Source organism: Trichoderma atroviride, chromosome 4 (genome assembly GCF_020647795.1).
Source record: "Trichoderma atroviride chromosome 4, complete sequence".
NCBI classification, from domain to species: Eukaryota; Fungi; Ascomycota; class Sordariomycetes; order Hypocreales; family Hypocreaceae; genus Trichoderma; species Trichoderma atroviride.
The window spans coordinates 4071073-4091969 of NC_089403.1; the positions used below are offsets into that span (position 1 = coordinate 4071073).

Sequence of the window (20897 nt, forward strand, 5' to 3'; positions counted from 1 at the left end):
TGTAAAAAGCCCATGATCGACATTTTTATACTTTTAGCCACAATGCCAAAGCACAAGGTGGATCAAGGACGTCAATCAACTTGTTTGCCATTAAACCGTGAAAGAATGACGAGAAAAAAAAACGAAGATGAATGTGTAAAGCAATTTGATGGATGCACGCCCCCCGGAGATGAAAGGGAATGCCATCAGAAAACGCCAGTACCAACGTCGTGTGTTCTACGCCTAGCGGGCCAGGGGTACCAAGCCAACTCGAGTACAAGTCACGAGCCAAGGACACGGCTATGCGTATCAAAGGATCAAACGAAAATGTCTTTGAATCAGGCATCGGCAGGAGAATCAAGAGGCTGAGAAGAGTATTTGCATAGCCGTTGCCGGTTGCCGCACCCGGCCACTAATGTATCCAGGATCATCCCCGGAGTGCCTTGACAAATACTACGTATCTCTTGTAACGCAATTCACCCAATTCAGAAGGTGGAGATTAAAGCCACTGCGTATTGATCAATTTATGGCTACCGCTCAGCATGTGGGATGATTATAGATGCGAGGCTATGACACCCAACCGTCGGGAGCTGTGACACAAGGAGGAGGTGATTTCAGCTCCTGTGCGTTGCGTGAGCCAGCGACAGCTTGGATATTGCACACAATAAGGAGGGTTAAATACACAGGTGAGAAAGAGGCGAAGCGCGGGACGAGGAAGACGGAAGCGGGTTCATATGTTCAATCTTGCATCGTATATGTAGGTACACCGCATTTACATTGAGTTCGAGGGGGCATAATCGTCGGTTACTCGAGAGAAAAATCTTCTCTTACAAGACAAAATTTGAACGATACAGACAAGTCCATGCTCTTTATCCACTTGTAGATGTCAGTGCTCATTAACTCGTACATAGTGGCGGAGTTCCCATAGCAGCGCGTCATCGACTTGAGCGTATCACATCCTCGAATTTACTAACCAACTCCTTGTCAGTCAACCGCTGCAACATTCACCGTCTCAGCCAACCGCCAAAAGCAAATTTCTGCTTTCGGACCGCTCTATGAGGTTCTATTCGCTGACGTAGCGCCAACTCAGTGCGAGTTCCCTAGCAAAGGCCCTGTCGGCTCCGCCCGGCAGCCCTGAGTACCCAGTCACAGAATCAGATGCCCGGATGAAACGATGAATGGAGCTGAGCGATCTGAAGTATGACGGTACGGTGGGGGTATCTCGTCGCCTTCACAATATGCTTGGCGGCGTTTGCGACCTCAGAATATGTGCCCAACGGAAAGCCGTATCCGAGCTCTGTGTTTGAACGCCTTGCTGATCTCCATGGGTAGCTCATTAAACCTCTAGGAGATATCCATATATACAGGTATTTCACGTTAGATGTGAATTTGCCTCGGCTCAACTGGCATCAGCTACCAGTCATCACCACTCTTGCCGCCTCTAGGTCAACCGCTGTCTAAGTGAGTCCTCTCAGCTTCTCATCCAGCCATTTGTGACCACTTTTACCTCACACTTTCATTGTTCCAACAATTCGTCCGAGCTGAGCGCACGAGTGACGATTACGCATCTCTTTGATCCAATACTAGCTAGTAAAAGAGGAACCCACACGTTTCATCTGGTGGCAGCCAACAACATCTCCACCGCAGCATAGCCACCAGCCTCGAGCTCATTGTCACTAGAACAAGCCAAAACACCGCAGCTCGAACCGAACAATGGCTTCGTTTCCTTCCGGAAACCTCTTCCACAAAGAAAAGAAGGCTAGTGTCCAATATTTCTCGCATCTTTTTCCCATCTCGGCCATTCATGGCGTTCTCTTCCCTCTTCGCCAAGACAAACCATCTCACCCCTTCCCCTTAACATCCATAACTTGGTTCGTTTTGTCTCTTTAACCCATGAATGACTCAAGAATTCCTTCTTTCAGATACTTGAGATGGCCACCTACTAGAAGATCGCAGCTAGCATTAGCGGATCAGGGCCGTTGTCAATGATTTGCTACTTGTAGCTGTTGGTGGAATTAGCTTGGCTTTTGCCCGCCCGATGGCCCGCTAGTTCCGCGCGATGGCTGCAAGCAATCAACGACATGCTATTTCTTGGCGCTGTAATGTAAGTATAAGTAGTAGGTGTTTCTTTTGCTGTCTTGATAATCGGACAAAATCTTTTCACATGTCATTTCCCCATACCGATGTAATACGGGACATCGGGCCGTCTCGAGATGGTGTCCTTTTTGAGGAAACTGCTCCAGCATTAAGCAACCACCACGGCTCACATTCTGACTAGCATGTCTGTTCCTCTTGGAACATTTTCTCATCAAATTGGAGCGTTCTTCGATGTTGGCGTCTTTGCTGTATTCGTATAGACATTTGGTGGGTCTCATACGGAACATCCTTTCCACACAACGCCTTATGATTGGCAGCCTCTCAGCCAAGACTCTCTTACAGCCAACTACAGCAAAAGAAATGCAGGCCATGAGAAAACAATCACTCAGTGATCAACGCAAGGTAAAGGCTATAACAGGGTAAACGCCTCACTCGTGCGCTTCTCATGTAATTACAAGGCCCCTGCATCAGGCGCAAGACCGTCTGTGTGTCACTGCCCTTGGCCTGTTCTCTGAATCAAGTCCATCACAGACCACCACCGGAGGCGTGCGTTTACTGAATATGCCGCAGCGTGGATCAACTTAAGACCGGTATTAATGAAAAACTAGTATTTTCCTTCTTAGTCTCGGCCATGGTGATATACAAGTCAAGGAGGACTAGAGAAGAGGAACAGCAAGAAGCTTCAGCGCATGAATAAGCGAGAAACACAGTCCATAACAAGGGAGGCCTCGATTCCATCAGCTGTACTGGCACATGTCTCGGGTTCATCTTGTTTCAGTGCACAAAAGTGTCATCTTCTGTCTCTTCGATTTCGGCACTAGAACAAACCAACTCCCTGGTTTTCATAATCGCATACAGTACCCTAAATGCCCCCCCAATACCAATACGCACAAACTTGCGTACGTCATACAAGCCCCAAATACGAAGCAAGGATTCATGCACGGTGCATGAGATGGACTCTCCTCAAAGATGCTAGTAGGCTTAGGCTTACAAATTTACTCACGCTACCCCCCCCCCCCCCCCCCATAGCCATGAACCTTAGTGCCCTTGCCCGTGAGGAAGGGAAAGCAGCTCCATATCAATCAAGGGTGGCCGGCTTCACGGCAGTCCCTTGTCCTCTCGCGGGATTGCTGGTGGGATACAAACAATCTCTTGCCATCTCGTGGAAGGTTTGTCTGGCAGTGAATTTTGAAATTAACTGGTTGCATGTCAGCGGTGCTGTGCTACGACAAGCGTAAAGCAGACTTGTCACACAGAATTAGTACAAGGGAAACGGCTACACTGTCACCAGGCATATCTTAAATCCGAAAGAAAGAAGAACAGAGTAGAATCATACTTGCCAGGGGGGACCGCTGCTATCGCCTTTGATTCATCGAATGATGCTCACAACGACTCAGTCAACATGCTCAGTCTAAAGACAAAAAAAAAAGAGCCTGATATCACCTCGTTTAAATAGCTCTAGTGTGTTAATTTCAAGTCGTATGATTCGATGTAGCCGTCCCGGGCCGCCGGGTTAGTCCAAACTTGCAACACACTCGACAAACAAAAAGCTAAATGGGCAAAATAAAACACAGCCGCATGACGAACCGGAAGCAGGCCCGATATTAAATCTGCCTAATATTCAAAACAAAAAAAAAAAAAGGTAAACTAAAACATATCCGCGACTTCACTGGCACCTTCTCTTTTTGTCGCTACCCCGTTTTCATGACGTCCTTTTTGGTTGTCGAGTTTCATATCTCGTGAGAAGTCTCGCTGTGGCAAACTTGCTCAAAACAGTGTACTATTGTGATCCAGTGTCTAGGGATTCCAACAGTTAAACTTTTGCTGACGAATTTTGCAGCACGCTATATAACGATCCGCAAGCTTCTTAATAACTAGCTCCAGTAGTGATAACCGGTGGTATTTTCAAAACGTCTATTTCCCCTCATCAGCCGCCTCTCCTTCTAACAGGAGTCGACCTTTTTTTTTTTTTTTTTCATACATGAAAACGCCTTATACCTATCCAAAAGTCCACCCACATCCATGTTTTAAAAAAAAAAAAAAAGAGGACATCACCTAGAATAGATCGTTTGCAACATGGACTTTGCGTATTCGGGGCGCATAACGCCATCCCACCCCAACCACCCTCTTAACTCCTCAAAATATAGTCATGAGAACAACTTCGCCATTCCCCCCCCTCCTCCTCGCCCCCCTTTTTTTCCCGCTTCCCGCTTCCCGCGGCGCCATGTCGAAGAAAAGTGTGTGATTCCTGCACCTAAGAGAAAAACAAAGGCACCAAAAAAAAACAATTTCAGCTGAGTGAATACCTAGTAGATAACGATTTTTATCTTTTCTGCCACGATGTCACCGTTGTTACATCGCCTAAAGTTGCCCGGTTTATCAAGACCGCCTCTTTTTCAACCTTTATTGTTGTACATCTTTCCGCCAACATAGTTGACCAGCTCCCTGACGGGCTCCAGAACCTCGTGACCCGCTCCGAAATCCATGCCCTTCCTCATCACTCGCCTGTAGTTGTGCCCGGGACTGATCTTGCCCAGCACGTAGCCACGACTTGTCTCGACCCGAGACGGCACAGGGATGCTTCGTCCGACGATGGCCTCCATCCCTTGCCACGCAAACGTAATAGCCTCCTTGGCGTCCGCCGGGATACCCGCCTCGTCCAACATGACGAATCTCGTCTCTGGAAACGACTCCTTTAGATGGTTTAGGATGTTTGGGTTCTTGGCTCCGCCGCCGCACATGTACACCTCGGCCAGCGGGCCGTACTGCGTTGGCATATATCGCTTGTAATGCTCGACAATGGCCTGTGCCGTGATTCGCGTAATCGTGGCCACAATGTCATTCGGTGACATGCCGTTTGCAACTCCACGCTCAATCAAGTCGTGCGCAATGGTGTCCCGGAATACCTCGCGGCCAGTCGTCTTGGGGGGATCCAGAGCAAAGTAGAAATGTGTCTGTAGGAACTCATCCACCATTTGCTGATTCACCTCGCCCTGCTTGCCCATTTCGCCATCCTGATCGTACTCCCGCTCCCCATTTGTAAAGTAACGTACAGCGGCATCGATGAAGACGTTGCCCGGGCCCGTGTCGAAATCAAAAAACTCTTGATTCAGCTGCCCGTTGGAATCTGGAGGCACAAAGCACACGTTGGCAATGCCGCCAATGTTCTGACACGCCCTCAGCTTGGTCGGGTGGTGAAGCACGAGGGAGTCAAAAAACGCAATAAGGGGGGCGCCCTGTCGACCGGCCGCCTGATCTGAGACCCGGAAATCCGTCACGGTGGTGATGCCCGTGCTGGAAGCAATAAACGTCCCCTCGGCCATTGTGAGGGCAGACTTCTTGCGTCCGCCCTGAGGCATGCTCTCCAGCCAGATAGTCTGCCCATGTGAGCCAATGACATCGATGGATGACAACGGCACACCATGCTTCTTCGAAAATGCCTTGGCCGCATCCGCAAACGTCTCGCCAAGAACAACATTGACCTCTGATAACTCCTCCGGCGTTGTCGTGTTGTGAAAGATCATGTCCATAACCCGCTTCTTGATCTTTGGTTCAAGAGCAATCTCGTCGTACTGGAGCAACTCAAAGTGCATGGGACCATTGGGAGACGCCTGTCTGAACCGGCAAAGAGCGCAGTCGATTCCGTCCATTGAGGTACCCGAATTCAGCCCCAGGGCCGTAATCTCCAGTGGCAACGAGTCCCCAGTATACATGATGCCAGTAGCAGAGCCCATTGTAGTCTCTGTGTTGGGAGACGGAATAAATTTCATAGGCGCGAGTGGTGAGTTGCGAGTTGGGCTCTTGAGAGCAGAGGGCAGCCTGACCAAGCCCAAAAGTCAAAATTAGAAGAAAAAAAAAGCCGGTTAGTCTACAGTCCCATGATAAAGTCGCATTTAAAGGGGAGAGGGAAACAAGTGTGCCGCTTAGCTATTCAGGAGGTCAAGGTACCAAGAACAAGCCCCCTCTCAAACTCTATCGGCGTTTAGACAACCTATTCCCATGCAACTCCTGCAGACTATTTCTGAGTGTGTAGGAGTTGTGAGCGCGATGAGACCACAATTCAGTTACACCCCCCCTCCTAACTGGCTCTCGTCAAAACGCTTCGCAGCAGCGGCTAAACGGCCCCTCAGCGGCAAAGTTCCATTTCTGGAAATTCCAAGCCTCATCACCTCGCAGGCGCAAAGTCTTTAAACGTTTAAGCATTGGCTTTAGCCGATCTCGCGCCTTTTTTTCTCTTCATTTCCTCCCGCCGCGTCCCCCGCGTGGAGCTTCAAGCCTAGAGCATAGTTTCTGAACCGTGCAATCTGTGTATTGGTCTAAGCTCCAAAATCCTCCGCTCCACGCCTCACTAACGCGCATCTGAGCCGTACCTATTGGGAACAGCTTAGAGCGCGTTTCTGCCTCGTGGTCGAGAGACAGTTTCAGAGGCTCAGAAGGGAGGGCGACACCCTCGCGTCGGGGCGTTCTCTCAGCGTTTTTATTCCCGCGAGGAGTCAGTTGATTGAACGGGCGGTATAGAAAGAGTTTGCGACTCCTGAGCCAGAAGCCGCCTATTTTTTTTTTTTCTTTTTCCCTCCTCCCACGCCCCAAATCCTCAACGACCATCGCCGTTTCACTTTATCGAGATCGACAACTCCAAACGGCTCCAATGGCGGGTCTCCAGATTTGGCGCCATGTGCCGGGCAAGGTCCTCTTGTTCTTAATTAACCTCGTCGCCGCGACGGCTCTAATTTTCGAAGGTTAGTGGGATGCAAGATAGCAACATCTTTCATTTCTTGTCTTCTCTTGCGTGTCGAGCTTCTTCTATAAGCCTAGTCTACTCATAATGGAGAATGCTAATTTGAGAGCTTTTTTAAAACTCAAACAGGATACAATCAGGGTGTCCTTGGAACTGTTAGCGCCACGCCCGGCTTCATCAAGATGGCCGATATTGGCCACGATGGGGTCGTAACCAAAACGACCAAACAAGGCGGGCTTGCCGCAGCGTATTATTTCGGAGGCATGTGGGGGTGCTTCATAGGCGGTACGACAGAAGATCCTTTGCAAAACAGGACCTGGGTCCTATAACAGCACAAGACAGGGCGATGATTGCTAACAAGAGTTGCCGCAATAGGATGGGTTGGCGATAGGATAGGCCGCAGAGGGGGCGTCCTCATTGGAACGGCCTTTGGAATCCTCGGCGCAGCCCTCATGGCCGGCAGCACAAACGCCAGCATGTTCATCTGCGCGCGTGTCATTGCAGGCATCGGCATCGGCTTCATGAATGCCATTATCCTGCCGTGGGTCAGCGAGCTGTCCCAGTCGCACGACCGAGGGTCCAGCTTCTCGCTCGTCTTCGTGGCAAACTACCTGGGCATTGTCATTGCGTACTGGATCAATTTCGGCATCCGCAACTCCAACCTCGAGTTCCGCTGGAGGTTCCCTCTAGGCTGGATGATAATCCCGCTTCTGGTAGTCGACGTGGCAGTGCCGTTGCTACCTGAGTCTCCCAGGTTTGTCCATCCCTCCACGCCCCCATCCGCCCATCTGCCTCTATATATTGCATGCCCCACGCGCTTGGATCCTACAGCTATAAGAGTGACGCTAACGGCTGCTGCCGCAGATGGCTCATTGCCAATGGCCAACGCGAGCAGGCCATCGACATCCTGTGCCGGCTCCGAGGAGACCTCAGCCCAAACGACCCTATAATAACCGCCGAGGTCGAGCAGCTGGACGCCATCGTTGAAGCAACCCACCACAAGCGCAACGATCTCGGCAACATCGTCCTCGGCGGCCGCTTCTCTGGCAAGCTGCACCTTGGTCGACGAGCTGTCCTCGGCTTCGCCCTGCAATGGATCCAGCAATGGACGGGGATCCTCGCCATTGTGGGATGGGCCAGTGTCCTCTTTGAGCTGGCAGGATTCGACGCCTATAAAGCTCTTTGGCTCGCGGGCCTGGCCAACACCTTTGGCGTGCCAGGAACCGCTGCCGCAGCCTTTGTCATTGACAGAATGGGGCGAGTAAAGTCGCTCGTCACCTCGTTTGCCATCCAGGCAGTGTGCCTGTTCTTGGTCGCCGCCCTGATCAAGACGTCGCAAGACCATGCCGCGGCTGACCCAGAACTGTCGCAGCGGCTGGGCACTGCGGCAGCCAGTTTCGTCTTCATTTATGTCTGGTAAGTTGTCATGATGAAATTCAATTTTCCTACTCCCAGCTGAAGCCCCATGTCCTCCAAATTCACAATGCTAATTATTATTTATTATACAAAAAAAAAAAAGGTTCTTTACTATGTTCAATATCATCCCTTGTTGGATATATGGCACAGAGATCTGGCCGCAGGAAGTCCGCGCCAAAGGATACAGCTTCACCATCTTTGGTTGGGCCACAGGCTGTGGCTCAACCACTCTGATCATGCCCATCTTTCTAAGCAGAATTGGATACGGCACATATCTCTTCTTTGGGGCGATGAACGTTGTTGTGACCCCAATAGTCTGGCTCATCTTCCCCGAGCTTGCCAATCGCACTCTGGAGGAGATTTCGCTCCTCTTCACGAGCGACAGCTTGCTGGCCAGCGAGAACATGAAGGAATACCATCGTCGCATTGGCGAAGCGGGGGGCAACACTGCCGTTGCAGCCAGACAACTCCTGGATGAAGTCGACGGCAAGGACCCGGCAGACTCTGTGGAGGCTGCAAGCCCCGATGAGAAGAGAGTTGACGTTAATCAAAACGCTATTATGTAAATTTGTTGACAGCAGAGAGTTTGCGCTTTTTGGGACATACAGTATTTTAATCAAACGCCATATTTCGCTTCATGTTCAGAAGAAATCATAAAATGGAAAGAGAAAAAAAATATAAAAACAAGAAGTTAAGTTTCAAGTCCACACAGGACCAAAGTCGAAATTCCACGTCAGATCGCCTAACAAATCAGGGGGGTACTTGGAACGACCAGTCCGCTGCCATTTCCGAGTTGACATGCTGCTCGTAGGGTGGTGGAGGAGCACCTCTGGCGCCATCGACAGGCGGCAACATCGGCTGCGCTGTGGCATTCACCGGAGTTTCCTCGAGAGGCGGCCTCTGGTGTTGTCGCTGAGTGGACATGTACTCGTCGATACGAGACACTTGAGATCGAAGGTTCTCGCTAGCACATGAGCTACGGTGTATTGTCTCGAGGTTCTCGAGAAGTCGGGCCATTGCCAGCATGACCGACCTCACCTGGGTGTACTCTGCCTCGCTAAGGCGCTCCTCGAAGACAGAGCCGAGAATCGAGCCTATTCCACCCAGGTGGTGTAGGAGCGGCTTGCTTATGGCCAAGCAGTATTGTACGGGAATAGAGTTGAAAGCGTCCACGACGTCCGAGGCGATCTGGCAGCGTTCCTTGATGCTAGCACCGCCAGCTGCAAATAACACAATCCGAAGAAGCTGAAGGCTGGCAGTGATGTTAGCCGCCTGGAAGCCGAACAGATCTTGTTTCTGGTTAAACGCCATGGCGGGGGTGGTCTTGAAACATTCGGGAAGGTTCAGGTACATCTGGAGCACCTTGTTGCGGATCGATGTCTCAGTCACTGTGGATTGGTCGTCTATGATTTCAGACATGAACGACCTCCTCCGATCCCGAAACCGCGCCAGGGCATGCTCCAGCACTCGGTAGAGATCGGTGATGAAGTTCCAGCCAGATATCCAGCAATCCGACTGGGCAGTCAAGACGAGCCGAGCAATGGGAGGGCTTAGGCCGCTGGGAGAGAAGCCGGGCAGGGCAATGCCCCCGTCGCTGATGTATTGGTCATCCACCTCTGCTGGGTAAGTAACGTTTGACTGCTGTTCACGAGATCGGATAACACCGCCCCAAACCACCGACGTGAAAATATCAAGGGTATAAATGGACCAAAACTGCAACGAAGGGAGACGGAAATTAGCCGGGGTGCTTTTGGCAAGAGGTGGTAGGTGAGTGAGTGAATGAGTGAATGCGTTTGAGAAAAGGTCAGAAGCTTACCATTCTTCTCCTTTCCTCCCTTTCGATGATTCCAATGCCGGAGGGCCAGTTGGCCTCGTCGTGGAGTCCATCCATGTCCATGAGCATATGATAGATGCCAATGTGATGATGCATTTCCCGGATCTTACCATTCTGAATAGCTGTAATCGCCATGATGGCGTGGCCACGCAAGATGTTGAAATCAGAGCTGTCACAGCCGTCGTCCAGCAGCTGTCTCTTGGCCTCGGCATAGAACGTGTCGGGCAGCGTCTCCCTCAGCAAGGCCTGGACATCCCACCTCGGGTTCATGACGGAGCCGTCACGCACGCGGCCGCTGACCAGGGCACAGACGGCCATGGTGGTGGCGAAGAGCGGCTTGTTGGAGTTGTACTCTGCGCGGGAGATCTTGCGGGTGAAGGACGGCTGGTGGAAGAAGGGGAAGATGGGGTAGACGATTTCAAAGTAGAGGTCGACGAGGTCGACGACGGTGGCCTGGCTGACGATGTAGGGCGCGCGCCAGGCCGGCGGCAGGCCGGGCGAGGCATCGGAGCCGGCCAGGCTCTGCTGCACCTCCGGGATGATGTGCAGGTCGCCCTGCGACGGCGATCGCGACAGCTTCACGTCCGGCAGCTCGGAGCCGCGGCTCGCTCCGCCTCCGCCTCCGCTGCCTCGGGCGGGGACGCCTCGGCGGCGCGGCGTGCGGTGATACGTGCACGTCTGGGCAAAGTCTCTGCAGTTCTGGCAGCCGGCGCCGTCGTCGGCCGGGCGGCAGCGGATGCTCCGGCGGTGGCAGTAGTCGCAGGCCCGCGAGATGCGGCGCTGCTTGGGCTTGGAGCCGGCGCTGGCGTTGGAGCCGTGAAGGCTCGGGTCGGACGACATGATTCAGCTGGAGACGCGACGCTGCGGATTCTGTCAGGAGAAGCCTAAACGGCCCAGAGACCCATGTCCCCTCGCACACGCGATTTAGTGCACAGCGATAGCGTCCGTCTGCTAAGCTGGGCAGGCTGCTTGGGGGGGGGACAGGCGCTGAGGCAGGACGGTCCAGATCCAGATCCGTGGCTTTTCTCGTTCCACTGGCTGCGAGGGGGTGGCTGCACAACAGCGCCGCCTATCGCAGATGCATCGACAGGACAGGAGCAGAGAGAGGAGTTGGCTCGAGGGAGGCTGCGAGATTGAGTGAGCGACCGCCTGCCAGCACACAGTGCAGACAGTGCAGGGCATCAGCCGCGGCAGGGCCTGGCACGCCGCGGCAGTTGTTTATCCGCAGCGCCTGGCACAGTGTGCGGGCCACAGGGCACATGCGATGCCTAAATGCAGGGTGTCCGAATGCGGACGGCTGTTGCAACCCTCGGATTTCAAGGGGCTTTTCACTTGTGCGGATTTTGCGACCAAATCGCTTTATATTGGTAGAATTCTGCCGATTACCATGTCTTCTGTCTGCCTTTACCCTTGGAAGCACATTCCAGCCCAAACGCCGTCATGACAATGCAATATACATGGAGGATCGAGGCAGATGGCCAGCTCTCTGACAATACCTAAAAACACAAAATGGGCATCATTTAGAGGCCACGCCTTTGTTTGTATTCACCAACAATGACTATTCCCACTCGATTTCAAACTCGCTCAAGCCAAAAAAGCTCAAGTCTGACCCTTCTCAATCTCAAACAGCTGAGGCACCACATCAGCCAGACTATCCTCCAGGCTCCTCCACTTCACCCCCAGATGATTATCCGTCTTTTCAGTGCTGATGCCAAAGTGCGTGTGGGACTCCCGTTTGCCAGGCTCGCCAATCGGGATTCTGTCCCCGTATTTTGGGAACATCCGCCTGCTTACATCTGCGAGCTCCTGGTTGCAGTAAACGCCAGAAGCCAGGAGATAGCGGCCGCCACCAAGTCCTACCCATCGGAGAGCTTTAACGTGGGCATCTGCCACATCACGCACGTCAACCCAGACGGGCCCCTTTGTCGGCGGCACCGCCTTGTCTCGACCGGCAGAAATAGCTGCCCAGAGCAGGAGATTGCTCGTGTTGACACCGGCAATCGTCGTCGGCTTAGCCTCTGGTAGAAAAGGACCAAACACCATGGCGGGACACAAGCTGACAAGATCGAATCCGAGCCTCTTCTTCTCCATAAACTTCCATGCCGCCTTTTCAGCCGCCGCCTTGCTCGCGCGATACGCCGTGGGCGCATTGTCCGCTTTGACTCCGTCCTCGTACTCCAGCGGACTCCAGTCCTGAGACGTGTAGATTTTCCCCGGGCTGGGGCCGGCTGCGGCGTCGTATATTGACGCAAAGCTGTTTGTGTGAACGACTCGCCGGATGCTTTCAATCTTTGCTGCCACCTCCAAAACCGCCAGTGATCCCTTTACCGCGGGGACCATCATCTCCTCCTCAAAGTTCTTTGCGTCGTAGTGAAACGGCCCAGCAATGTGGAAAATGGCAGTTGGCGATAGAGGCTCAAGAATCTCGAGATATCTCTGGACGTCTGTGAGGTCTTCGATGACGACAACCCGCAGTTTGGGGTGTGCATGATGTGTCTTTGTTACAGTCTCGACTTTGGCGGCACTCCTGACTGTCCCAACAACCTGAAAGCCGGCTACGAGCAGTGCAGCGACGCAATGCTGAGCAATGAATCCGTTGGCGCCTGTGACGACGACCAGCGCTGGCGGATCAATATCAGGTACTAATAGCGAAGGCATTTTTGAATTAAAATGGCGGTTCTGATGGGTATTGTAAGTCAAGAAGAAACCCCGAGATCGAGAGACGAGGGGAGCCGACGTTATGTATTCAATTCTCTTCAGGCATCCACCGAAAGATCGACGTCTCAGCACCTATGCATAAGGAGCAAAAAGGTCAAGCAAACAGAACGCTCAGACCCGCGGGGCACTGCTATCTCGACGCCATCCGTGATCACGTCCCGACGGTCAGGCCAATCCAGCGTTGCCAGCCACTCCCCGTGTTTGGCACAAAAGGATGGAGGAGTTGACAGCAGGCCAGAGCAGCATCGGCCATCTCTCCTCGCTATCGGGGCGACTGGCAGACGGCGTTGAATAGCGTGCGAGCTGACCCGACGCCTGCAGCCGTCGCAAAGCTCGAGAGTCTTTCCAGTCCTCCGATGTGGGGCGAGGGAGGATAGGGAGGCCGGCATCCGGCCCCGGCGACCTCACCGAGCGCGGACCGGTATAGGAACTCGTAAACCTATCAGGCAGCAAGGTGAGCTGGCCAAATGCCTAGAATTGCTGGAGGATGCAGATGGTTGAGCAAAGGAGCAGACGACACTGTTGGCTGCCCAGTACTGCACAACACGCGGCACGCTCTATAAGTCGCCATCCATCAAATTCCATCAGCAGTCTCGATAACAATAGGCCCCTATAATGTAATCCAAATAAAGTCATTCTATTAAACTGCTTGCTGTTTTTGCATTGCTTCGTTAGCCTTTATCTACCCTAAACATCGAGACGGATAGCCAATGTCTATTACAGCCATCGTATTACAATATTTTCTATACATCATGGTTTTTTTTTTTTTTTTCTCTCTTTTTCTCTGTTTGACAGTAATTACTCCTTACAGGCTCTTCCAAGACAGCTGTCCACTAATGCCGGGCTGCCGTCGCCTCTGCAGGTGGCTGCTCTAGTTGTATGCATGTATTCGGCCTCGACCACTAGCCAGTCCGTTCATGCAGCCACAGTTGACAAGTCAGCGCGCAACGAGTGTAGCAGGACGCTTATATCCCAAAGAATATACTACGTCTATAGATTTATACGGTGTACTCAAATCATAATACGTTTCTAGGCATAACATGCACTTCATGGAGATTGTTTACTGTAACATAGGTAAGGAGGATATCACGACTGGCTGTAACAAAGGAAAAAGAATCATCTCGTAATGTAAGAAGTAGGTAGTAATGGCTTCTCATTCCCCTAGAATCATTATAGAAATTATAAAGCTGCAAAATCCCAAGTGCAGTCCGATGAAATAGCAAACTATGCGACATGTCTGCAGGACAGCTGCTGCCGTGGCCGTCGCTAAAAGTCATATGCAATGTGCTCCGCGGAGCCGTGGCTGGGCTAGTACAACACCCTTCTCGTGAAGCAACAGGCCACATTCATGTAGTACAAAAGACAAGATCACACTCTGCCTGCCTGTTGCACGCCGCTTGCTCCTTGAATCTTACTCTACAGCTTGCTCGTAGTTACGCAGAGCTCCAAAGACGCCTCCCTGTAGTATTAGTATTGAGTAACACGGTAAGATACATGTAGTCTAGCTTGCTCTACACACAAATCTAGTAGACATGAGTAGTGGATAAAAAGGTAAGCCAGTAAAGTATAAAGTTCGCCTCTCAAGTCCAAGTTGTCGCGCAATGACATGTCCAAAGACGGCCCACACAAACATACGTCCATTTCCGAGGTGCCACAAGATAAACAAGCCCATAAGAGGTAAACGTCCACTCAAGAATGCCTGACCATGATCTCCGTACTCCGTTTCGGCTGGCGTTTCAGTCAAACCATGCCCAGATGGCTACTCTATCCGCGGCGAATGCAACGACTAGGGTGCATGTTTGCTTCGTCTGCTGGCATCGCATCGGTTGCTACTCACAACTGTCCTTGCGGCCGATATGCTTGCCTCTAATCCCCGTGTCATGTCCAACACATCACGGCATTTGTATTGAGTACAAGTGGATCGTAATAAAGCAACACGTCGATCATGGGGTTGGACTTTGTGCGGCACTCTGCTCGATGCACCCGTAGCTCGCTCCGCGGATAGAAAGCGACGAGGATATGCCGGGTGTCTCCACTACTCACCTAGCATCCACCAACTCTCTAAACAAAGAGCAGCTTGCAAGGTATTATTGACGTTACAATTTGAAAAGGCCCAGCGGATACTCTTCAAGAGATAGGCATTGATAAATCTCTGCCAGTTTTGTCTGCTTAATGTCCTTTCCATACTTGTCTGCACGGGAAGCCCGTAGTAGACCTGCCACATTGGTAAGCACTTGTGTGTATTACCCCTTTTCATGTCAAGGCCCAGAACTGGACCTTCTGTATGTTTGCTTTTAGACGACACAATGAGAGTGAAAAGAATGTAATGTATAATAATATACAAGAGTTGCCGTAGCTAACTAAAAATTGACTAAATAACTAAGATAATATTGACTTGATACTTCTTTGCTCCATCTTGAAAACGTAAACCCCATTGACAAATAAACAAATAGACATGCTAACCATCCTTTTTTTCTCCCCTCTACTCTCAACAGCTCGGAAAGCAACCAGGCCCCCGGCGCGCTTAGTATACATATTGAAAGGTAGGGTTTGTCATGTCCGTCTGCTCGTCGTCCACCGCCTTGGCATCAATCTCGCCTCGGTTGATGGCCTCCACCTCCACCGCGCGGGCAGCAGCCGTCTTGGCATTGCGCATGCCGTAGAGGACTCTCTGCAGAATCGTAACCACAATGGATGAGGCGGCAACGGCGAGAACGGTGATTTTGGCGGGAAGATACTGGGGCGCATCCTTGACCTGGAACGTCTGTGGGCCGATGATGTTTGCGATGGAGAAGGCAATGGCAATGATGGCGTTGACGGTAACCTTTTTCGTGTATCCCTGCGTGTTGGCACCGACCAGAGCGTAGATGAGGGCCAGGGGGGGCCACGTCGAAGTTGATGAGGTAAACACCAGCCAGGGCGCCACCCTTGGACTTGGCAAAGGACATGAGTGCCGCGCCGATGATGGTGGGGATCAGGAGCGCAATGATGCTCAGCCAACGAGGCAGGTTGAAGTAAATCGCGTAGGAGCCCGCCAGAGTCGCAAAGATGGAAATGGCACCGGCAGGCATGTTGAGGAGCGCAGACTTCATGGGCGTGAGGAAGATGGAGTTGATGATGGTCGCCGAGAAGGTGGTGATGATGCCAGAGGGGATCACAATAAGGATGGTGTTGACAAACAGCAGCCACACCTGGAGATCCTTGAGGGCGTCCCAGATGCCGGACACATGGAAGACCTTCTTGCCGGATCCAGCCTGGTCTCGTGCCAACACTTCCTCGACAAGAGCCTTCTCGTCCTCAGTCAAGAACTTGGCCGAGGTGATGCTGTTGGGCATAAGCAAGATGACTGCGACGGCGACGAAGAGGTTGAAAACGCCCACAGCCACAAACATGATGCGCCAGCCCTGGAATGAAGACGTCGTCGAGCCGTGCTGGGCCGCCCAGGAGATCAACCCTCCCATGACCTGTCCGGCTCCCAATCCGCAGTACCAGATACCCGTGCGCAGAGTCGCCTGCTTCCTAGTATACCACTGAGACGTAATCATGACCAAGGCCGGGGTGATGACGGCCTCGAACATGCCCAGCAGCGTCCTGACGGCAGCAACGCTGGCAAAGCTCTGCGTCGCAGCCGTGCAGCAGACGACGATTCCCCAAAGCAGGACGTTGAACCCCAGCACCTTTGAGACGGGGAACTTTTGGATCAAGTAGCCCTGAGGGAACTCGGCGACGGCGTAGCCAATGAAGAAGGCCGTGGCCATCCAGGAGAAGTCGTTGCCCACAAAGTGCAGGGCCTTTGAGATGCCCATGATGTTGGCGTAGTTGACGAGGACTTTGTCGAGGAACTGCAAGAAGTAGCAGAAGAACATGAGCGGCACAATGTTCAAATCGATCTTTCGGTAGATGCGCTTGAGCTCCTGCACCTTGGCTGCGGGATCGTCCAATGACGAGGCCGAGTGGCTCGAGCTCACTGGCGAAGCAAGCTTTTCATCCATGGCGGGCGATGCGTGTGGTCGTTGTTGTCTTTAGTTTTTCGAAGAAGAGAGAATAGTAGATTCGAAGTACTGAAGAAGGGCAAACACAGAAATGATTATCAATAATACCACGTTATTACGTCCAAATAATAAACCATAAACAAATCTTTAAGTAAAATAATAAATAAAAAAGAGGTTATGGGCTCAGTTCATGGTTTTTAATAAACAGTCGGGGAAAAAAAGAAAAGAGCGAAGCCGCTGTTTCGTAATTGAAGCTGAGCGAAGAAAGAAGGGGGGGCTGTCATGAATCAATGGCTAAAACATCAACGCATGAAGGATTCCAAGACAAGAACACAAGAGAATAAAAAAAGATCAGCTCGGACATCTCATACATATATCAAACATTTGCCTCCGCACCAGTTTAGGAAAAGATCAAAATACAAAAATACAAAAAAAAAAACGTACGATCCCCTATTCTATCAAGGGTCCTCGTTCTTTTTCTTCAGGCTTTGCCAGTTCAATCTACACTGGCATGCAATCTAACGTGTTCTCGGCCATTTGTCCTCAGCTCGATTCCAGCTTGGCAGCGCCTTTTTTTCTCTCCCTCCCTCCCAGCGGCGGTTCACAAAAAAAAGATGGCAGCGATGTAACCCTTGGCGGAATTTTCGTGGCAAGGCTAGGCCGCAAGCATGCCTGCTTTTGTCCAATTTAATTTACGGCGCAGATAAAAAAGAGAGGCCGTACTAAGCTCCAATGGAACATCGGCTGAATATCTCTTCGCAGGAGCAAGGGGAGTGGAGCCGCTGCGATATAACTTGCGCCAAAGAGAATGAGAGATGCAGCATCAGCCCATGCAAACAGGTCGGCAAGGGGGCATGAACTGAATGAATGATGATCCATGAAGAAAATAAGAGTGGCTTCAATATTTCCTCGTCTAGCGTCGTGGGACCCAGCCCGGCATTTGGCGGTGGTGCTAATCACGATTTAATGGGGGAGGTAATACAAGGGTGCTAATAGATTGATTGATTGATTGACCGGCTCCTCAGCTTGGACTCTGCAACACGAATGCTCCATAGCACAGCGAGTATTTGCAATTCTCTTCTTCGTTTCTTTCAGCTCGGAAGATTTTGATTCGGCTCGCAATGGAACTTCTGGATCTGGGCCTGATGGACCGTGTTACTGTACGACTCCGTACAGCCAAACGCTCCGTAGCAAATCGAAAATCACCGCCATATCGAGATTGCAAGCCGACTAGCTGCTGGCTGAGCTCGGCCGCTGAATACGATAATCTTCCCTGCTACCGTGTATTTCGCCATTTCAAAATGCAACCCCGTACGAACTGCTTTCCCCGGACGCATTGATGCCGTCAATTTCCTCAATCGTTACAGACTTCACAGCGCGGAGCCTTGTCACATCCCCAGCTAGGCTTGGCCTCAGTCACCGCGGATACATGATATCTGGCTTATGAGATGCCACCGTCGAATAGACAGGACATGCAGTTTCTACACTGCTTCGTAATACTCAATCCATGCATTGAATCTACATTGCAGCCAATATAACGAATCCCTCGGCAGCTACTCCCACTCACCGGACATCGAAAATCTCACCCTGCCCCCCCCAAGGAAACGCCACCCGAAACCTGCCTGCGGCCGTCGGAAACCCGGCCCTGTCTGCCATTTCTTCTCCTCTTTCTTCTTCTAGCCCGCCGCGCTTCTTCCCGCGGACCCGGACGCTCGGGTCGCATCCGGGACCCAACACCATGCAGGCAAAATGGCATAAAGGGCAGTTTGAGGCCATCTGCCATTCCGCTACGCGCTACGCAACAGCGGCCCTTTTTAGCGTATTTCATCCTCTATAATACCGATTCCCCTGTGAAACCGCCCCGTCGTGAGAATCAGGAGACTCAGACTTTGTATATACCAAGTAGCATGTTAATTGCGATTTCATACGAGAATAAATTGCATGCATACGAGAATCTGCAAGTGCAAAGGACAAACGACGATAACCGACGGCACATCGTCGCCAGCAGCCGAGAGTGGCTGTTTGTTCATCTCCCGTCTTGTTACCACTAGGAAACACCACGAGTAGCAGCGCTGCAAAGCACACCATGTACTGACTGACAGGATGTTCCAGAGTACGTCTAGAGTGATTGTTTCTCAGTACATGTCTCCAGCGTCACTTTGAAATCTCCTTTGGGTATATACCTAGTAAACCGTGTGCATGTATGATAGCACCCCTTCCTCCGGGAAGGAATGCCGACGCAGCCAAAGCCATTCTTGGAAAAGCAGCGATACGCATGCAGCGAGCGGTAAGCAATAGCGCTTCGTACAGGATACAGACCTAGTTGGAATGGCATTTACACTGCTCCATCCGCCTGCTGCCTATTCCGACGGTTGCGACACTGTAAAGCTTGCCTAACAAAGAAGACAAACTCACATCATACGCGTCCTATGTATTATAAGCGGCTTGGACGACAGGCAGCTCCGACGGATACTAGATGACCAACTGACAATCAGCTGCAAATCCCATTCCAACATTTCGCTTGGAATTTCAGCCAAAATTCAGGGATATAAACCATCCCAGACCAGCAACCAACCACTCATTCAACTTCAAGATGCGAAAAAGAAATACGTTTGTTTATTTCACAGGGCAGCTATTGTTCCATATTCAATCTTATTCTTGATTGATATCCATCGCATCTATCTCAGCACATCTAGATTCTCATCCATCACAATCTCCCCTTTTTCTCATTTCATCAAATCGCTTGCTACTCCGTTTTCATACACGCTCTTGCTCCAAAAGGGACATAAAAAGACAAAAAAAATAAAAAGTCAACGCCTAAAAAACCAAGAACCAGGGGAGACATACTTCCAAGAGATTTGCATCATGCATGCAACGAAAAACCAGGCCCCTTCCTACAACATAGCCGTCATTGGTACCGGCCTGGGTGGTCTATCCGCCGCTATTGCTCTCCGTCGCACCGGCCACAAAGTCACCATCTACGAAAGATATGATTTCAGCGGAGAAGTCGGTGCTTCGCTCTCACTGGCCTCAAACGGTTCTCGCTTCCTGCAAGAATGGCAAGTGGACATATCCTCCGCTAAGCCCGTCGTCCTGCAGAAGCTCATCCGCCACGAGTGGTCCTCGGGAAACGTTACCGCCGAGTACCCACCGTGAGCGCTTCGGCACAGACTACAACAATTTCCACAGGATCGATCTCCATGGGCATCTGAAAAATGTGGCCATTGCCGAAACGGGAGGCGGGTCTCCGGTGCAGCTAAGAGTCTGCCATCAGGCGATCAAATTGGATCCCGCTCAGGGGAAAATAACATTCGATAACGGCAAAGAGGCTGTTCACGATGTTGTCGTCTGCGCCGACGGGATCAGGAGCCAGATGCGAGAGCAGCTTGGCATCGTTCCAGACGTCGCACCATCCACGTCGTGTTGTTACCGGTGTATCATCAGCGCTGAGAAGCTCCGTGAACTGGGACTCGGCGAGTTTGCTGAAAACAGTGCCATTGAGTTTTGGGGCGGCAATGGCATCGATAAGGTTGTCATGAGCCCATGCTCAAACCACCAAGTTGCTAGCTGCTATTGCTTCTACCCAGCGGAAAAGAATAATCTCAAAGAGGATGGTTGGAATATTTCTTCCACAGGCGAGAATCTTGCAGCAACCTTCTCCGACCTAGATGGGCGGCTGCTCACCCTGTTTCGTAACGCAGAGGATGTCAAGATGTGGCGCCTGTATAACCATGAGCCCTACCCCTATTGGGTGAGCGGTCGCTGCTGCCTACTTGGAGACGCAGCTCATCCGATGATGCCCGATCAATCTCAGGGCGCATGCATGGCGCTCGAGGATGCAGGGGCACTCGGCATACTCTTCTCCACCAAATATGCACACCTGTCTATACCTGAAAAGCTTCAGCTGTACGAGCTGGAGCGCAAGCCACGCGCCACGCGAGTACAGGAGAGCAGTCGAAGGGCCAGAACAGACATCACAGAAAGGATTGGCTGGAGCAGTGCCAACGACCGTTCGGGGAAGCTGACTATTGAAGAAGTCTGTGGGTATGATATGCATTCTCACGTGGCTGGGCTGGTTACGAGCCTCTCACAAGCTCCTTTGTCAAACTCTCGATAAGCGAGC

General features: G+C 51.5%; 8 protein-coding genes across 8 annotated transcripts; 3 read left to right on the plus strand and 5 right to left on the minus strand.

The window, feature by feature from the left end:
- Nucleotides 1-2063: 2063 nt before the first annotated feature.
- On the minus strand, nt 2064-2447 carry TrAtP1_008720 (uncharacterized protein; the record flags this gene model as incomplete). Its single annotated transcript, XM_066114024.1, has 1 exon — nt 2064-2447. One exon carries the CDS (start codon nt 2445-2447, stop codon nt 2064-2066), a length of 384 nt encoding a protein of 127 aa, XP_065970117.1.
- Nucleotides 2448-4472: 2025 nt separating this feature from the next.
- TrAtP1_008721 (uncharacterized protein) lies at nt 4473-5846 on the minus strand (the record flags this gene model as incomplete). Its single annotated transcript, XM_014086958.2, has 1 exon — nt 4473-5846. The coding sequence occupies one exon, from the start codon at nt 5844-5846 to the stop codon at nt 4473-4475; it is 1374 nt and encodes a 457-aa protein (XP_013942433.2).
- An 878-nt stretch (nt 5847-6724) lies between these two features.
- On the plus strand, nt 6725-8796 carry TrAtP1_008722 (uncharacterized protein; the record flags this gene model as incomplete). Its single annotated transcript, XM_014086959.2, has 5 exons — nt 6725-6815; nt 6944-7099; nt 7190-7568; nt 7679-8230; nt 8334-8796. The coding sequence occupies 5 exons, from the start codon at nt 6725-6727 to the stop codon at nt 8794-8796; spliced, it is 1641 nt and encodes a 546-aa protein (XP_013942434.2).
- A 184-nt stretch (nt 8797-8980) lies between these two features.
- On the minus strand, nt 8981-10904 carry TrAtP1_008723 (uncharacterized protein; the record flags this gene model as incomplete). The annotated part of the gene is made up of 2 exons (XM_014086960.2): nt 8981-9943; nt 10047-10904. 2 exons carry the CDS (start codon nt 10902-10904, stop codon nt 8981-8983), a joined length of 1821 nt encoding a protein of 606 aa, XP_013942435.2.
- A 759-nt stretch (nt 10905-11663) lies between these two features.
- On the minus strand, nt 11664-12722 carry TrAtP1_008724 (uncharacterized protein; the record flags this gene model as incomplete). Its single annotated transcript, XM_014086961.2, has 1 exon — nt 11664-12722. One exon carries the CDS (start codon nt 12720-12722, stop codon nt 11664-11666), a length of 1059 nt encoding a protein of 352 aa, XP_013942436.2.
- Nucleotides 12723-15096: 2374 nt separating this feature from the next.
- Nucleotides 15097-17568, minus strand: TrAtP1_008725 (uncharacterized protein). The gene has a single exon (XM_014086963.2). It carries the CDS (start codon nt 16772-16774, stop codon nt 15371-15373), a length of 1404 nt encoding a protein of 467 aa, XP_013942438.2. The 5' UTR covers nt 16775-17568; the 3' UTR covers nt 15097-15370.
- Nucleotides 17569-19639: 2071 nt separating this feature from the next.
- TrAtP1_008726 (uncharacterized protein) lies at nt 19640-19930 on the plus strand (the record flags this gene model as incomplete). Its single annotated transcript, XM_014086964.2, has 1 exon — nt 19640-19930. One exon carries the CDS (start codon nt 19640-19642, stop codon nt 19928-19930), a length of 291 nt encoding a protein of 96 aa, XP_013942439.2.
- Nucleotides 19931-20147: 217 nt separating this feature from the next.
- TrAtP1_008727 (uncharacterized protein) lies at nt 20148-20891 on the plus strand (the record flags this gene model as incomplete). Its single annotated transcript, XM_066114025.1, has 1 exon — nt 20148-20891. One exon carries the CDS (start codon nt 20148-20150, stop codon nt 20889-20891), a length of 744 nt encoding a protein of 247 aa, XP_065970118.1.
- Between the last annotated feature and the right edge of the window lie 6 nt (nt 20892-20897).